At 37.2% G+C, this 16,873-nt stretch overlaps 1 protein-coding gene across 1 annotated transcript in view; it reads right to left on the reverse strand.

Annotated features, from left to right (window-relative positions):
• The window catches only part of fsip1 (fibrous sheath interacting protein 1), a 32,208-nt gene extending 15,372 nt beyond the window's left edge, over positions 1 to 16,836 (reverse strand). The window contains exons 1-8 of the mRNA XM_015008258.2: positions 16,597 to 16,836; positions 16,465 to 16,519; positions 15,863 to 16,026; positions 15,666 to 15,744; positions 14,673 to 14,762; positions 14,134 to 14,270; positions 13,792 to 13,914; positions 9,894 to 10,055 (exon numbers count right to left, since the gene is read on the reverse strand). Of these exons, the coding sequence (XP_014863744.2) occupies positions 9,894 to 10,055; positions 13,792 to 13,914; positions 14,134 to 14,270; positions 14,673 to 14,762; positions 15,666 to 15,744; positions 15,863 to 16,026; positions 16,465 to 16,519; positions 16,597 to 16,836 (1,050 nt within the window). The remainder of the gene's footprint in view (positions 1 to 9,893; positions 10,056 to 13,791; positions 13,915 to 14,133; positions 14,271 to 14,672; positions 14,763 to 15,665; positions 15,745 to 15,862; positions 16,027 to 16,464; positions 16,520 to 16,596) is intronic.
• Positions 16,837 to 16,873: the final 37 nt, after the last annotated feature.

A 16,873-nucleotide genomic window follows, 5' to 3' on the forward strand; every position in this document is an offset into this window, starting at 1 on the left:
AAGAAATAACACAGCCATGCTAATTTTCTCCATGTTATTCAGGACAGCACCCTCCTCGCCTGCTTTATCTGCGTCTCTGTTTTCTCTCAATCTCTTGAAATGCGAACTTTAGTGGTTGCTCTGGATGTGCCACGTGGACCCAGGCTACCTGCCAAGGCCTGTCCACATGCCTTGCCACGAGCTCTCCCTGCGAGAGCACAGGAGCTGTTTAGAAGCTTAAGAGTCTCTTGACTTTTTCTCAGTTTCATATTTCTTACCGTGTCTCCCTAGGTGACATTTTGCCCAGCTGTGACTCATATCCATCTGACAAGCTTAGAGATGGAGGCGTGGCAACAAAACTGCATGCATTATATTTTATACAGTGGATCAGCTGCTAATACTTTGGTAGTGTTAGCAAGTCTAACTCTTTATTTCTCCATGCAAACATTCTAAAATCAACTAAGTGTAATAGTGCTCAATAAGAGTAAATAGTGGGGCCTGAAGACTGAAAATTTGTTTGTCTCCAGGCCATCTTTTCCCCCTCCAGAGATCAGGGTTTTTTTTGGTTTTTTTTGTCAACATCTTGGATCCTTGTTGACTTGATGATTGGTGAACATTCCTGAAGTATTAGGAGATTCACTTGTGGGTCATCTGGACTGTGTACACAAGCTTTCTTTTTCAGAACTGAGGGTGGTCTGAAGTATTCAGATCAAAACCTCCTGGTGCATTTTACAATCTAAAACCACATTGAATGTGATGGCTAGAAATAGCCACGCCACCTGTGGATTTTAGTATGTCAGAATCATATTAAGATAGAAGTATTTTAAGTCCCCATTTTTACATTTTCAACCTCTAAACTTGTGCTTGGAAATGTTTTCAAACTACTGTAAATACATCCAATGTGTTGCTCTTGTTGTTGGGAAATGCTCAAATGATGATCTCCACCCAGCATGCTTTGTTAGCATAGGATAACTTTAGTTTTTGCCAAACAATGACACAGACAAAATGAAATGTGAAGTATAAAAAAAAGTTGAAAGCAGGACAAATTCAATATTTATCAAAAGCATATGGAAGAAACAACAACAAAAAAAAAAAAACAACTCAAGCATCCTTTAGCACTCTTTGTCCCCCAAAAAACAGATGCTATGTTCGACGATGTCTGGCACACAGCTGTACAGCATATAGTCTTCTACAAGGAAACTACTTTTTTCCAGTGGTGGAAAATAAAACATGCCATAGGAAATGTTTTCAAAATTTGAAACCAAACTTTAAAAGTCCAATTTATGTCTTGTATTTGCCTTAAAAACTTGAGTTTGTAACTTTTAGAAAAATATGATTTTTACATGTTTGTTAAAACTGTCACTATGTTCTGACAGTATAGTATAAGAGATATAATTTATGAGAAGATCTACCTCCTCTGCTTTCTCCAAGCGCTAACCATCATTAGAGCCTGTCGATACAGCCCAGGGTAGTTATCAAGGTCACCAATGACGGTGGATAAACAGTTTTCCTGGAACAGTAAGTTGATTAAGCAGCATGTACATGAGGTTGATTGACAGTACTCAAACACTCCTTCTGGCTCTGACTGGTTATTTTAGACAGATAGCAATAGTAGCACTGGGAGGACATGGAGGAGTTAGATGTTTTCATTATGGGTCTCATATTATAGCCAGGACAGTTGTAACACGTGTGAGATTTATTATTATTTTTAAAAAAATAAAAGTTACATATCCTAGGTTTAATAAAGCATTGCTAGTTTATAAATCACTGAATGGTTTAGCACCACAATACATTAAAGATCTGTTATTGCTGTACCAACCGTCTAGACCCCTCAGATCTTCTGGTTCTGGTCTGCTCTGCATCCCCAGAACCAGAACCAAACGAGGAGAAGCAGCATTCAGTTTCTATGCACCACGGATTTGGAACAAACTTCCAGAAAACTGTAAAACAGCTGAAACACTGGGTGCCTTTAAATCTCAGCTTAAAACCCACCTGTTTAGAGTTGCTTATGGCAATTAATGCTTTCAACGTATTTGATGTTTTTAATCTTTTTAACGATTTCATCTTTTCTTTTTATTTTTCTTTCTCACTGTTTCCTTGTCAAACGATGTTTTGAAAATCATGTAAAGCACTTTGAAATGCCTGCTGCTGAAATGTGCTATACAAATAAAATTTGATTGATTGATTGATTGATTAGAATAAGTATGGGTGTTTATTGACAACAGCTGGCTATGTGACCAAATTATCCACAGTGGACTTCCACAATGAGTGGAACACTCAAAAAGCATACATGACAAAGCAAAACCTCTGAACCGCTTGACACAACTGTGGCTCAGGATACAACCAGTGGGAGAGGCGTTTATAAGAAAACAATAAAGTGAATCACACTGGAATTACAGGGTGCGAAAGGGTGTGGAGGTCATGATTTTAGACTGTATGAAAAACAGTAAGTGTGTCATATGACAACCCTGACACCTTAACATTGTGACAATATCCAGACATTTGAGGTTATAGCACATGTGCCTACAAAAATCCTTCTGTCTCAGAAATGTAACTATTATATGCAATTAAGTTAACCTGTCATTCACGAGAGAACCCAAATTTGGGTCCTCTCGTGACAGGGGTGTCAAACTCCAGTCCTCAAGGGCCGCTGTCCTGCAACTTTTAGATGTGCCTCTGCTGCACCACACCTGAAAAGAATAATTAGGTCATTAGCAAGGCTCAGGAGAACCGATCTACACAGGGAGGAGGTAATTAAGCCATTTCATTCCACTGTTTTTTACCTGTGGCACATCTAAACACTGCAGGACAGCGGCCCTTGAGGACTGGAGTTTGACACCCCCGTCATTGTGAATGACAACCTGTGAATGACAGGTTAAGCTGATTATGATCACATATAACACAATTTGGTTTGATAACAATCACATAATCATACATTAAATATGCAGAATGATTGTAATATGATACCAATAAATTATGACAACACAAAAGTGATGCGATAGGCAGACAATGACTGCAAGACGAGATACAATATAGTATGGTACAATGAAATTCAGATACAAAAGATACATGGTATAATTAGAACAAAAGATGCAATGCCCTTAGTTTACAAATAAGAACATCAATTAAGTACCGTGAAGTGCAGCAAAACACATATCAAAACTACTTGCATAAAAATTGCACATAGCAAAGTAAACACATTCCTTTATTTGCAAAGTGATCTAATAGAATGATAAACAATTTAATAAAAAAAAAGGCTAAAATTCAGCTAGATTATTTTTGTTTTTGTGTATCTTTTGAAACTACACCTGCATTTTTGTAGTAAAAAGAAACATTATATTTATGAATGCAAATAAACAGTCTGCTGGTAAGGTAAAAACTCCAATGCAAACTTAAAATCCCCCTCTTTCATCAGTACTATATTGTCATGCTAACTTATTCTAATTATAATGATGACATTAAGGATACTGAGTATTTTTTTTTCCCTCTGGAGTCATTTGACAGGCATTAATTAGTGCACCACCACTTAGAAAGCTGCTATAATGTTCCAACAACATTTCACACAATATGCAGCTTTTGCTTATTTCTATAAGACTCTCTGGCTGCACATGTGTCTACAAAAATCCTTCAGTAACTGAGCATCATGCTTAGATGAAGATCTATGCACAGGGATTTCTGTTTTCTGAGGTTTTATGCGAACCTTAGATGTGTTGTGACTTTTTTACACTTATATGCTGTTCAGTATATTTTGCATGATAAGTGACTGATTTACAATTATATGTTAAGCATAATTTACATGTTGATTATTATTAATTGTATTGAACATGATTGTATATAGTTGCAAAGGTGAAGTGGAATATATTTAAGTGTGAGACATGATTTATTTGAATAGAGGAAGTATTTTATTTGGAAGAATGCTTAACAAGATCTGGTTCTGTTTTGTCGCCATCTTGCTTTTGTTGATTTTTGGTTGCTAGGTTACAAACAGCTGTTGCCGTTATCAGCTCTCGCCGTTTTTCTCTTCAATAAAAGCTGAACAGAAAGGTTCAGTAAAAGACATACGAGCCTCCGTCTTGTTTGAAGAAGCTTTACTCCGTAACAAGTTGGCCTCTTCTCTGCATTTATATGGCGCTGACATGTTCTACTTGTGGTTCCAATTAATCATGTGTGAGTAAAACTTACAGAAAGTCATTCTCCTGCTTTGTAAACTAACCACTTTACTTTGAATGTCGTAATCATTAATAACTACTGCTATAAAGACGTGGGGGGCTGAGCTCACATCCTTCACACTCAGTTTCCCAAGAACATTTTTGAGAGTGGGGAAAAATAAGGCTTGTAACATCATAACAGGTTTCAGTTCTAGTCTCAGTTATGTTCTCTAGTATCCGGCAGCACAAAAAATAAAATAAAATAAAATCAGCAGCAGGTTCTAAGGCAGCACTTGGAATAAATCCTGTCAGTGTTCCCAACACACCTCACAGATACTTACTGGAGTTAAGATCTAGAGAATTTAAAGGTCATGTCAACACCATCAACCTCTCTGTACTGTAGCAGGGATTATCCTGACGTGGAAGACTGCTGAGATCATAGACCATCACCCTGCATGAACGCATGTACATGGGTGCCACCATTGACCAAGTAAGTAATTCAAGAATTCAACGTTTTGCAACTTTGCTGGTGGTGATATCAAACAAATTTTTGTTAAACCTCTTTTAACGAAGGTTTTTCTCTTCTATTTTCAAAAATATGAATCTTACATGAACTTGTTGATCTAAATTGACCTCATCAATAAGCACGAAATGTGCAAAGTATCCGATACTTTGGAAGGGGGCAAATGGATTCCAGGGATGCAAACCTCAGGGATTTAATGGTTAAAATAACTGATCAGCAAATACACCTCACTGCTAAAGCCATTCTTAATATTTTGTGCAAAGAAAATTTTATTTTTTTATTTTTTGGGGGTCCGACCCCATTCGTTTTTCACAAGTGTCCTTTTTGTTCAGATTAAACCAAAGACCCCTGAACAATGCTGTTTTAGTGATATTATTGAATTGCTTACCCTCTTCAAATTACCATTGTCAACATTACATTTGCCTAGTATTACACAAATAAGATGACTGGTTGCTGTCTAAAATATAAAATCCCCTGATGGGTGGTGGTACTGTACCAAAGTAATCAGTGCAAAGTTAAATCCTTTTTCAGAGTTTTATCACAACTCAGAGGATAAAACTATTCATGTTTACATTTGTCTTGTATATTTAGCATGAATTTTAATCCAACTTTCAGCACAGCAGGGTAAAGTTTTTCCTTGTGCTTAATTACATGACTGGACCTAATAAGATTTGAGTTCTTAAATAATTCACTGACCACGCCGTGTTGGCCAAAAGGGAGTTTTCTGCACGAAATTCTGCTCTTTCACTTAACAGTTGCCGTTGTTAAAAATCAGGAGTGCACATCAACAACCACACAGTATGACTAACTGACCTCACAGCCTTACAGCAAAGTATATACTCAGTAAGTGTATGGCAAAACACAGCAGCAGTAACCATGCAAATACAAATATGGTCAAACCCCTTCTGATCTGGTGAGCTGCAATCAAAAATAGTGACAGTGACTTAAAACCATAACAACATGTTTTGTTTTTTTTATTGTTACTGCTGCTCCTTGTCTTTAAAAAAAAATAAAGCAGCCATAAAACAACATATGTATTTGTAATCTGAGAAACACACAAGTTTGGGCACACAAATTTAGACACCCATGTCACCAACTTCAGAAAACTCGTGACACAATCCTGCGGATGATGGGTGGTGCTGACATTACCACACAGTGGTACAGTAAGTGGGGAGTACTGTACTTTAAGGCTTTATGTACACAGATGTTTTTAATGACAGAAGGGCTTGATTCATTTAGAGACAGTGAATGGAGAGAATAAAAGAATGCAAAAAAAGTGCTGACAAAAGCACAAAGGGAACAGTGTCAAAGAAAACCAAATTGTTTTTTGGTACACTTTCTAATTTGCTTAATTCACCTTTGTGATATGTTACATTACAAAGATGAATGATTATATTAATTTGATACCAATACATTGCTTTGCAAAAGTATTCATACAATTAAACCCTTTTCGCATTTTGTCATGTTAAAACCACAAATTTCAAGGAATTTTCTTGGGATTTAATGTGATCGAACGACACAAAGTAGCACATTACTGAAGTGGAAAGGACGTATAGCTTAACATTAATGGGCAGTTGTGTCAATATTTTTTAGCACTATAGCTGTAGCAGTGATTACTCTAACAACTTTGCACACACAGCCTGAAAACTTTGCCTATGCTTATTTTGCAAAAGAGCTCACACTGTCAGACTGGATGGAGAGCAGCAATGAATGGCAACCTGTATGGTCACTGTTTCTTAATTGGATGCAAGTGTGGAATTCGACTGGGTCATATGAGAACATATCAGTATGCTTTAATTTAAGGAAGTGTTCTCTGAACTTTTTGTAACGTGGGTCTAAATCCCCAAGTTAAAGGTACTTAAAAAGTCTCACTTGTTTCCTCTCAAAACGAAAGGCAAATAATTTCCCCGTGATTTGCATTTGTTTTGTGTTTTTGGCCTATAGTTTTTTTTTCTTTTTTCTTTATGCTCAAGAACAAAATCTATTAGGTACAGTTCCCTCTTCTAAAATGGCCTGTCAGATTAGATCATGTGCCATTTTTCCAGTTTTAGATTATAAAATAAACAATTCTCAAAATGTTCAAAGCTTTAGAAAATGTTTTACAACTAAACCCTGCTTCACAGTTTTATTCCTGATCTGTCTACCACATCCCCTGGTCTCTATGATGCTCTTTAACATTTAGGCCTTCTCACAATGGGTGGATTTGTTCAGAAATTAAACACAGATGGACTATTTACTAACTGGGCTAGTTTCAAAGTTAGATCCTTGTACATTGAAGTTTGTGTCAGTATTGTGACAAATATGAAACGGTTCAACAGGTAAGTACTTTTCCATGGTATGACTGGCTGTGGGCTACATGTCTCATGCTAAAATACCCAAATAAAAAACAGAAATGCTCTTTTTCTGGATCCGTTACTCCTTTACCTCCACCACCTCTGTAATTATAATCTGATGGGGGGCTGACTCTGCTTTGTGGCAACATGCATGCCGGTGCCAGCATTTTTTTATTATTTTTTTTTACTTTATCCAGTCTCACAAAATATAAAAAAGGACTTAGAAACTCTGCAATCAATTTGAAACATAGATGAATTTGGAAAACAGAAATTTAGAGTGGTTTAATATCAGTGAGAAACAAAAAAAACAGAAATATTACACTCCTTTATATTTATTGCAGCGTGCAATGAGCAGGAAAACATGACGTTTTCTAAACGTCATGTTGTCTAAAAGACTCCATTTAGAAATTCTAACTATTACCGAGAAGAAAGGTACTGCAAAACAAAAGCATATTTCTTTTTATGTGCTCTTTAAAGATTTATGAGTACTGACCTGAAACAAATCATTGGCTCTGCAAAAAATTTACAGGGTGGTTGACTTTTCTTTTTTGTTGCCCCAACAGGTGTGGCACTCACCAACTCAAATTCAGATACTACATTTTATTCTTATTTCAAAAGCTTGGGTGTTAATAACTTCCAGTAATGCCTCAGAAAAAGTACTCTGCACTAGTCTTTTAAGCTTTAACGAAGAGCAGATGACAGATGGGTGAGACTTTAGAGTTTCCAAGAACTTATTTGGCTTGTGAAGACAACTAAAAGTTGGAAATAGAGGGGGGGGGGAAAGTTCAACAACTCACATCATGAATTTATTGCTAATTTTGTTTGTATTATCAAACAGGTTACTGCTCATCCATTGAGTTGTCTATTGTTTTGTGGCTCAATGACCGACGCAGTCGTTGATTGAGAGGTGGGGCACATTCTGGACAGGTTGCTAGTCCACCACAGACACAAACACACACATACCTAAGGTCAAGTTAGAGAGATCAGTTAACTTTTTTTGGACTGTGGGAGGAAGCCAGAGCACCAGAGAGAACTAATGGATGCACAGGGAGAACATGCAGACTCCATGCAGGAAGACCTCATGCTGGGATTCAAAGCCAGGACCTTCTTGCTGGCAGTGCTGCCAACTACCAGCCCTCAATTAGGATTTATTATTTCTCATTTTACAATCACACTTACAAATTTTACATAGATAAAAATGTGAATCACTTGTTTATTTAGGAGTTTGGGGCACTTTAACTGAAAAAAAAAAAAAAAAGCTCAAAAGAAAATACCCAAATTCACATCCTGACAGTAAAATAATCAGAACAGTCATAACTTTTTTCCTCCAGATGGTGTTTTTGTGAAACAGCTCCAAGAGGAGCAATATTTGGTGACAGGTTTTGCAAATCAAGTGCATCGAATCAAACTTTGGATGTTGTGGGAAAATGTCCTGAGACAGAGTTTATTGCTAACATTAAACTCAAACACAGAACAACAGCTTGGAAACTTCAGCGTTACGAATATACATTTTAAACTGACTCTTGGATGCAAAAGAGATTACAGGGCATAACTATGACTCAAGGCACGATTCATAAAAAAACTGAATATAAATTCTTAGCTTTGGTTTGTTTATCCAGGTCTGTTATTAAAGGGAACAGAAATGGAAAAAGACAACATTTCGTCATAGCATATATTTGGGTGCCGTTTGTGACAAACTCAAATACCCAGTATGAAAAACAACCTCGTCACTTTCTTTGATCACTTTAATTGAAAATATGTCACTCAGGGACCTTTTGAGTGGCTGAGTGGCACCATGTTGCCATAGTGGTTATTACTGCCACTCCACAACAAGAAGACCTCCAGTTTGAAACCCTTGCTACGTGACAGCTTTGTTTGGCTAGTTTTCTTTTTGCCACTCCGGTTCTCTCCAAGAATCCAAAAGTGTGCATTTCAGGTCAATTGTGATTCTAAATTGATAGAGTATGTTTCTGAATAGATTTGCAGCTGAAAGTAATGTTTTTTTTTGTTTTGCAGTTTATGCATTTCACAGCTAAATAGACTTGTGGTACACTGTGTTTGGTGTTTTATATCCCACCAATAAAATTGGACATATTATTAAAGTTTGTTGAGCTTTTCTAAGTCAGAGCATATGGCTGAGAACTGCTTATGAAGATACTGATTTTGAGCATTTAATTTTATTGACCAACATTTAAATGTCAGAACAATCTATTTTTAATTGGTCAATTTACAAATAAAAACAAGAAAGAAAAAAACATTTCTTAACATTAGACTATAAATGCTTAAAGAAAGCACTGAGGAACAAACCCACAGTGAAGTCCCAGGTTAATACAGCCAGTATGTAATGGATAATATGTTTATCTTTTCTCAAAAGACAAAGCTTGGACCTGAGAATTATGTCACACATTAGATGAGTTTATTCTTTTTGAAAGTTCAACTGTGGAAATTGAAAACTGTTGTGACGCTACCAGCTTTTTGCAATTCAAGCCTACACCAATGAATTTCTCCACTAAAGGAACATCATAAATACAGGTTGTGAAACACTATAGGCCATGACGATGTCTTCCTACAGCTAGGACAGGGGATTCGCTCAGAGCTGATGGAGCAATCCAACTGAGAAACAGTTGCGAGGCATGAAAATTGATGATGACATGCTTTCTATTCAATCTGACTGAGATTGAGCCATTTTACAAAGAGTTAATATAAATCCTTACATCGTCGAAGCTGGAGAAATGCCCCAAAGGAACTCTAGTTTGGTTTGACTCTTTGATTCACGACATTGAATACAAATACATAAAGTCCACCAAAAAAAAAAAATTAAAAAAACATTATAGTTGTCAGTTCTAACATGACAAAAGTTAAAGAGATGCGAATACTTTTGCAAAGCTCTGAATATTTAGGATGATTTACCTGGAACACGCTTGGGTCTGTGTTCGAGCTCTGCAGGGAGTGGAGTTCTTCAGCAGGAAGGAGGAGGCAAATTTTAGCATCAAGCTCCATCAGATGCTCCAGTTCAGAAGGCTCTGGGGTGTAACCCTGGCCTGCAGAGACTGACGTAGCCCACACAGCTTCCTGGAAAACAGTCGTCAGCTAAGTAAGTCATGGTCCATGGGGTATAAGTCTGCTTTGCTCTGTAGCAACCTAAACAGTGCACTGATAAACATTATCTAGCAATATTATTATAGTGATGTCAGAATCAGGGAAGAGGTGCCGTCTGACTTCAGCTCTCCATTTCTGAATGGGTTCTGTGTTAATAAGAGACAAATGGCACTCGCTGTGTGACTCAGTGACACTCCTATTGGATTCTGTGGGAACCAGTGCATGGATGTTGAACTCAGCACATTACAGTGGTGAGATAGGACCTATTAAGAATATTAACATGCCAAAACAGTTCATTACTCTAAACAGAGCACAGCTGTAACCTCTGAGTGCTGGGAGGAAAACTGGCAGAAGGAAGCGGCAAACATAGTAGCTCATTAGGAAGTTGAAGTGCATCCCAAATACAAAATGGTAGAGCCCCGCTGGTTTTTATGACAAAGGCAGGCAGGTTTTTGAACCATGGCAAAGGTTTACCTGTATAAGCCAAAATATTTCTGAGGCCCTCTTGTTCACATGTGCGTTCTGCAATGAAGGAATTTCAGTTTTTCAAAAAAACAAAGAAAAAACATAGAAACATATGCATACTGAACACAGAATGAGGTGAATCCTGCTCACAAATATGTTGCGTCACGATATGTGTATCTGACGGTAAACTCAAATGCAGAGAGGCAGAGGTAGCCGTTAGCTGTTTTAATGAAATAAATTACACAAAACTTACAAAAAATAACCACAGTGAGATGGAGCAGAACAAATACCATAAATCCATGAAAATAATAACAGGGACAACAACAGGAGAGGCCAGCAGGGAGCGTGAGCAAGAGAAAGGTTTAAATACCGTGAGGGTGAACGCTGGAACAACAGACCTGAGCTGACGAGCTAACAGGTTGCAGGTGTGAGGGGAGAGAGCAGAAGGCAGGGTGAACAGAGAGAGAGAAAATGGCACAGGGGACAAGGGAGAGTAGCCAGGGACTAGGAAATTAATAAAAAAAAAAATTCAGACAAGAAATAAACATAACTAGAAAAACTAAGGTCTGAACAAAAGAAAAATGGAAACAAGACCGATCTAATCAAAGAAAGAGACTAAGAGACAGGATAATCAAACTAGAATGACATCATCAAAACAACCCAAGATTCTAACAATGAGCAACTGGAGGAGCAGCTCATCATGCTCTCACTCATCCCCATTTTGACTTTGGTTGTTTTTGACTTTCAAAAATGATTCAATATACCCAGTTTTTATAGTTACACATACACTTTCTACCCTCATATCTGGATTACGTTAAATTTAAAAACTGAGGGACTTTTTACTTTACGTGCTACATGGATGACAGCAAACTCCAAACAGGGTTTCTTCTGGCTTTCTGGCAATAACTGCTTTCTTCTTCCCACTCAGATCTGTGGCGTACACAACTAAGATTCAACAGTTTATCCTACCTAAGCTGTGGAGCTTCCCCAGACCTAGTACAGGCCTGAATGCTTCTCTGATTAAAGAACTCCATGTTAGCCTGTTAGCTTAAGTGGACTGCCATCTTGGTAGGTAGCTTTGCAGCTGTTTCATCCTATTTTATGGAAGTTACCTGAAGCTTTATCTTTGACCTATGTGCTGTTTTGCTTGATCTCCATGATGTTTTTCTTGTAACAAACGTCCAAGGCCTTTATTGAACAGCTGCATTTATTCAAAGATTAAACTACACACAGGTGGAGTCTATCTTTACCAAGTGTTAAATGGTTAACACTTGATGCTTTCAGGGGTGTCAAATTAAAGTGGAAATAACATGTATGTTCCACTCCTTTTTGCTATATTCAGCTTTGTAGCTGCAAAAAGTAATATTTTAGACTCACCCTGATACACATAAGCCTCTGTAAGGTTCAGCTTAAGCTGTGTGTTTGCGTGTAGCATCACAATTAGCCTCTAAGCTAATCTTTCCATCATATTTTCTTGAAAAACATAAATAGTAGTTGGGATTTGAGACTGAGCTAAGATAATAAGGGTTTTCACTGGAAAGTTATAAATATTGTTTATACTGCATAGCTGATGCATTTTTAAGATAAATCTGTAAGAATTTAAGCACCTTTTTAACTTTTTTCCCACAACATCTGAGGAATTAGGCAAGGAATGTTTGTGCTTGTGTATGTAAGCCCCGAATGCCTACAAGTCTTCAGTAAGTACCAGCTCCTAATGACGTGACTGTAACACGTCTACACTGCAGCACGGAGGTGACCCGTGTGAGAATTCAAGTGTCTGAGGTAAACACTGAGCAGCACGTTTTGATAAATGTGCACCAAGGGATTCTGCCAAGAGCTGGGTGACGTCCACCACCAAAGTCCTGGTGACATAAATAATATCCTCGCTCTGTCGTGGCCATTCATACAAGCATGCCTTACAATAACAGGAAACAGGAAGGCTTCCTCTAGCTAATAAAAAAGTCCAGAGCATCTGCACTCCGGTCTGTTTGGTATCTGCCACCGTAATCACTGCAGTATTGTTCTAAAGTCAAGGCAAACATCATAAACAGTTAGACATTCAAATACCCTAAAAACCCTGGCAGGCTGTTCTGTTGATGCAGATCTACCTGGGTTGATTAAAACAGAACCGCATGTTAAGAGGTAAGTGTGGTTTTTGCCTGACGTTTGAGCAGGCATCAGCCCATCAGAATTTGAACTGATTTCATAGCAGCTCAAGAGTTAAATAAGGCAAATAAATGTGAAAATGAAAACATGTGAAGCTAGGACTCTGAATGAATCATTGGACTGCTCCAAGTAGCAATGTCTCAGCTTAATCCTCAAAGGAGAAACAAAAGGTCTTCTTCTCTTAGCTTCTATGCTCTGTCCCCACACCCCTAAAGCAAGAACAGCTGTATGTCTCTCTGAAAGATCCATTCTTCTGAGTTTTTGCAGAAAAACAGGAGGGGGGAATAGCTGTGAATCTAGGATTATAAAATTAATTCACAACATGCAGCATTCCAAGCAAACCACATGTGGCATTTGACATCTGGTTCATAATTTGAAATACTTTGAGTCAGAACCTTCAGCTTAGAGCAGAGGTCTGCAACCTGCAGCTCAGGTGCTGCAAGTGGCTCTTTGAATCTTCCACAATGGCTCTTAACGACTTTAGCTAAAAATGCTAAAGGACCAAGTACATAGATATTTCTTTTTAGTTTTTTTTTATGGAATAACTGCATTCGGTTTCCATAACAGAATGGCCCAAAGTACAGATAAAATGTTTTAGATCAATTTTTCTTGTCATCAGGATGGAAACTATATGTGATCTTTGTTTTACATCATTATCCACAAATATCAACATCCCAAGGAAGAAAATGTATCCATCCTATTTCTGGTAAAGTTTTATGTTTTTCTTTATTTTAAAACCCCCAAAAATATAAGTGGTACTTTCAAACTTACAGCAAATTCCTGCTGTAGATTTCATGTAACATTAGTCACAGTCTCAAGTTATTTGAAGGTTCAACCAGTTTTTTCTCTGGACTGCCCTACATTAACCTCAATTTACCCTTCAACTCTTAACTATATACATAATATACATAATGTAAATGCAGAAAAAAATATTTTTACTGCAGTAAATATTAGTTTTACTTGATTTTAATAATAGAGTTTGATGTGGCGCTTCCCCTTAAGGATTCTACATAGATGGTAGAAGAGAAAGTCTCAGCCTACAGCATATGTTGTCTGTTATGGCCAAATGCTAGCCTACCTCACTGTCTGTGCCGCTGGTCCTGGCTCTGTCCTCTTCCTCTTCGTTTTTTTCTTGAAAGAGTTCAGCCAGACGCTCTTTCTCTGCACGGGTCAAGCGCACTCGACCCACATCACTTGCCAGCTATTGCGTTACACAACATAATGGGGAAAAAGATGGAAAATCAACATTTGCATAACATTTTTTATGCAATCAATGATGATATGTAGGCCTGAGTCTGTATATCTAAAGGAAAACTCATTTTTCCAACTGGAAAAATCAACAGCTGAAAAACTTAACTCAAAGACATGAGATAATAGTGCAATTTTTTTTTTTTTTTACGCAACATGAGTTCAATCATACCTCGATGTTCCTCTGGACAAAGTCCTTCTGTTTGTTTTTTGTTTTGGAAGTTTTGCTGTTGCTCTCCACAAACCAGAGGCCCTCATTATTTGCACTTCCTCCAAATGATGAAGTCAAGCTGCAAGGTGGCATATCAGCTGTCGAGTAAGGCACGTCTTATTTCAGTGCAGAAACATTTAGAATGCATCTTTATGTTTAAATATTCACTAATGAAACTTATGCTAACATTCCAGATCAGTCCACTTTATTGTTCCAAACACAGAATTCCTCACTCCTCTGTAGCTTCTGTTTAAAAAGTTTTTTTTTTTTTTTTCTCATTCTCTTGGGTTTTAATACCATAAAATTCATAAGATTTTTATTAGGAAATTGTTGAAGAGTGACTGAGGTTTTGCAAAGATCTTTGGAAAAAAGTAAAAAGTAATAATGTTACATTAATGGAGAAAACTTACAATTACAGGCTTCGTGAGCTTTTAGCGCCATCCAGTGCACAAATTTGTTAACACAGCTGCAAGTAACGTTCTAAAGCAGCACAAGCTCACCTTGCTCCAGGCCCTGGTCGTCCCCATCATGCTCACAGTCGGGAACCTGGGTCTCAAACAGAGGTGCGTAATGGTCCTCCTCTTTTGTACCTTTGAGATAATAAAACCATATTAGTGTGAATGGCAGACAGGCCTTCATTGCCTCTCATGAGTAATCATACTCCCTGAATTTTTTCACATATTGACATAACACAACCGCAAACTTTAGAGTATTTAATTGGGACTTTATGCAGTAAACCAACACAAATTATTGCATAACTGAAACATGGAGGGAAAACTGATGTTTTCTTTTTACATATAAAATTCAAAAGTTTTTAGGTTTTTTTTTTTAATCCGTCATCTTCACCATGATAAAAATCTTGTATTTTATATGCTCAAAATAAATAAAGATTTCATTTCATTTCCATAGAAAAGATGCCTTGTTTACAGATTGTCACAAGGCATGTGGGAAATGTGTTGAATAAGCTGATCTGTTCAGATCAGACCATAAATGGCTAACACTGAACATACTGGTTGTCATGATTTGGAAACGCTGATCTTCTGCAGGGAGAGAAGAGCTGGTTAGAGTTCATTAGAGCTAAAGATTTAGACATGCTGTATGAAAATTTGTTAAGCGATGCAAAAGATCGTTGTTCACATTTCAACAGGAAAACATCCCTAAACATACAGAAGCAGCTACAATGGAACGGTTTACAGAAACACATATTAATGTAGTAGAATGGTTCAGTCAAAGTTAGGTCCGAGTGAGAATCTGTGAAAAGACTTCTAAACTGATGTTCATCAATTCTCTTCATTTAATCTTAATGATGTTAAAATGTCATGTAAAGAAAAGTAAGCAAAGAATATACATAATTTTTCTACATACTTCAGACAAAATCCACTACTTTGACATAAAGTCCCAATGATTTTAATAATGAAACAGAATATGAAAATGTTTAAGGCATATCAACACTTAAGCCAGTCATGTTCTTAATCGGTGTTGGATTTACACACAAGTGTGGGCTTCCAAAGCCAAAAACAGCTTCGTGTTCAAAGCTTCATGAGCACATTCAGAGTATCTGTCGGGTTTTCTCTGTAAGAAAAAAAAAAAGAACAGAGCAGATCCTCATACATTATGCAGCATAAAGGTTACTCATTTGATTAAAAAGACTATTATCACCTGGCTACATAAGCATTGATGTCATATCTACCTGGAGCTCTTGCCACATTTTTGCTTGGAGTTCTTTTCTTTGACACTGAATTTCTTTTTCCTTGAAGATTTCTGCTGACAGAATTGCATCAAGTCGTCTCATTTCCTCAAAGGCTCTCTGTAGCTTTGAATCCTCATTTTCATCTCCTGTAACCTCAACAGGATCTGAAAGAAGCATTTCTTCTGTTGTATGAATAATGAAGCAATAGCTTAATTTTAATCAAGTGCTGAGTTCAAGTTGCAAGTTGTGCATTCATATGTTTCTGTCAGTTTTACTTTCAAACAAACAAACATCTAATTGTTATTTTGAATTGTTGTTTCTTAATTTCAGATTTATTTTCTGACTAAATGAATGAATAATTTGAGATGATCTAATTTTGATGGATGGATTTATTTCAAGTTTGTTTTTGTTTTTTTACATTGTGTGTTCCTTTCAGAATTGCATTACTGAAAGGATGTGCGTGTCTGCGTGTGTCTGTATAACTGAATGCAAATGTTGCCATCTATTAATCATTATGTTAAAATTACGCTAGTAGAAATCATCTTTTAATTTTATTTATTCACAATTCTAACTTTGAAACCACTACTTGAATGAACATTTACCTTTACCAGGTCCTGTGCCTCTATTAGGGTGTTCCATTTCCCCACTGCCATTCTGCTTTTATAGAAAATAGTTAAGCTATAAAATATACCTTTATTGTATTTAAAGCCAAGACGAAAGAGTTGTTTATCTACCTGGAAGTCAGCAGAATCGTTGCTCAAAACAAGCAGCTCAAATGGCGCAGCGGGACAAAATCTGTTATCAGTTTGCTCGGTCGATGCAGGTCGGGAAATATTATCTAAACTACCTTTAATGATTTCCATTGCGTTATGTACTGATTCGCTAACTATAAATATGGAGTAAAGTAACTGCAACAAGCCGTTGTCAACAGTTTCTTCCCCTTGTATACGGTCGGTAACTACGGACGCAAACATTCCCCGGATGTTGTTTCTCAGACACAGCTGATGCTGA

Source organism: Poecilia mexicana, unplaced genomic scaffold, assembly GCF_051168715.1.
Source record: "Poecilia mexicana isolate PSO_F unplaced genomic scaffold, ASM5116871v1 scaffold_22, whole genome shotgun sequence".
NCBI classification, from domain to species: Eukaryota; Metazoa; Chordata; class Actinopteri; order Cyprinodontiformes; family Poeciliidae; genus Poecilia; species Poecilia mexicana.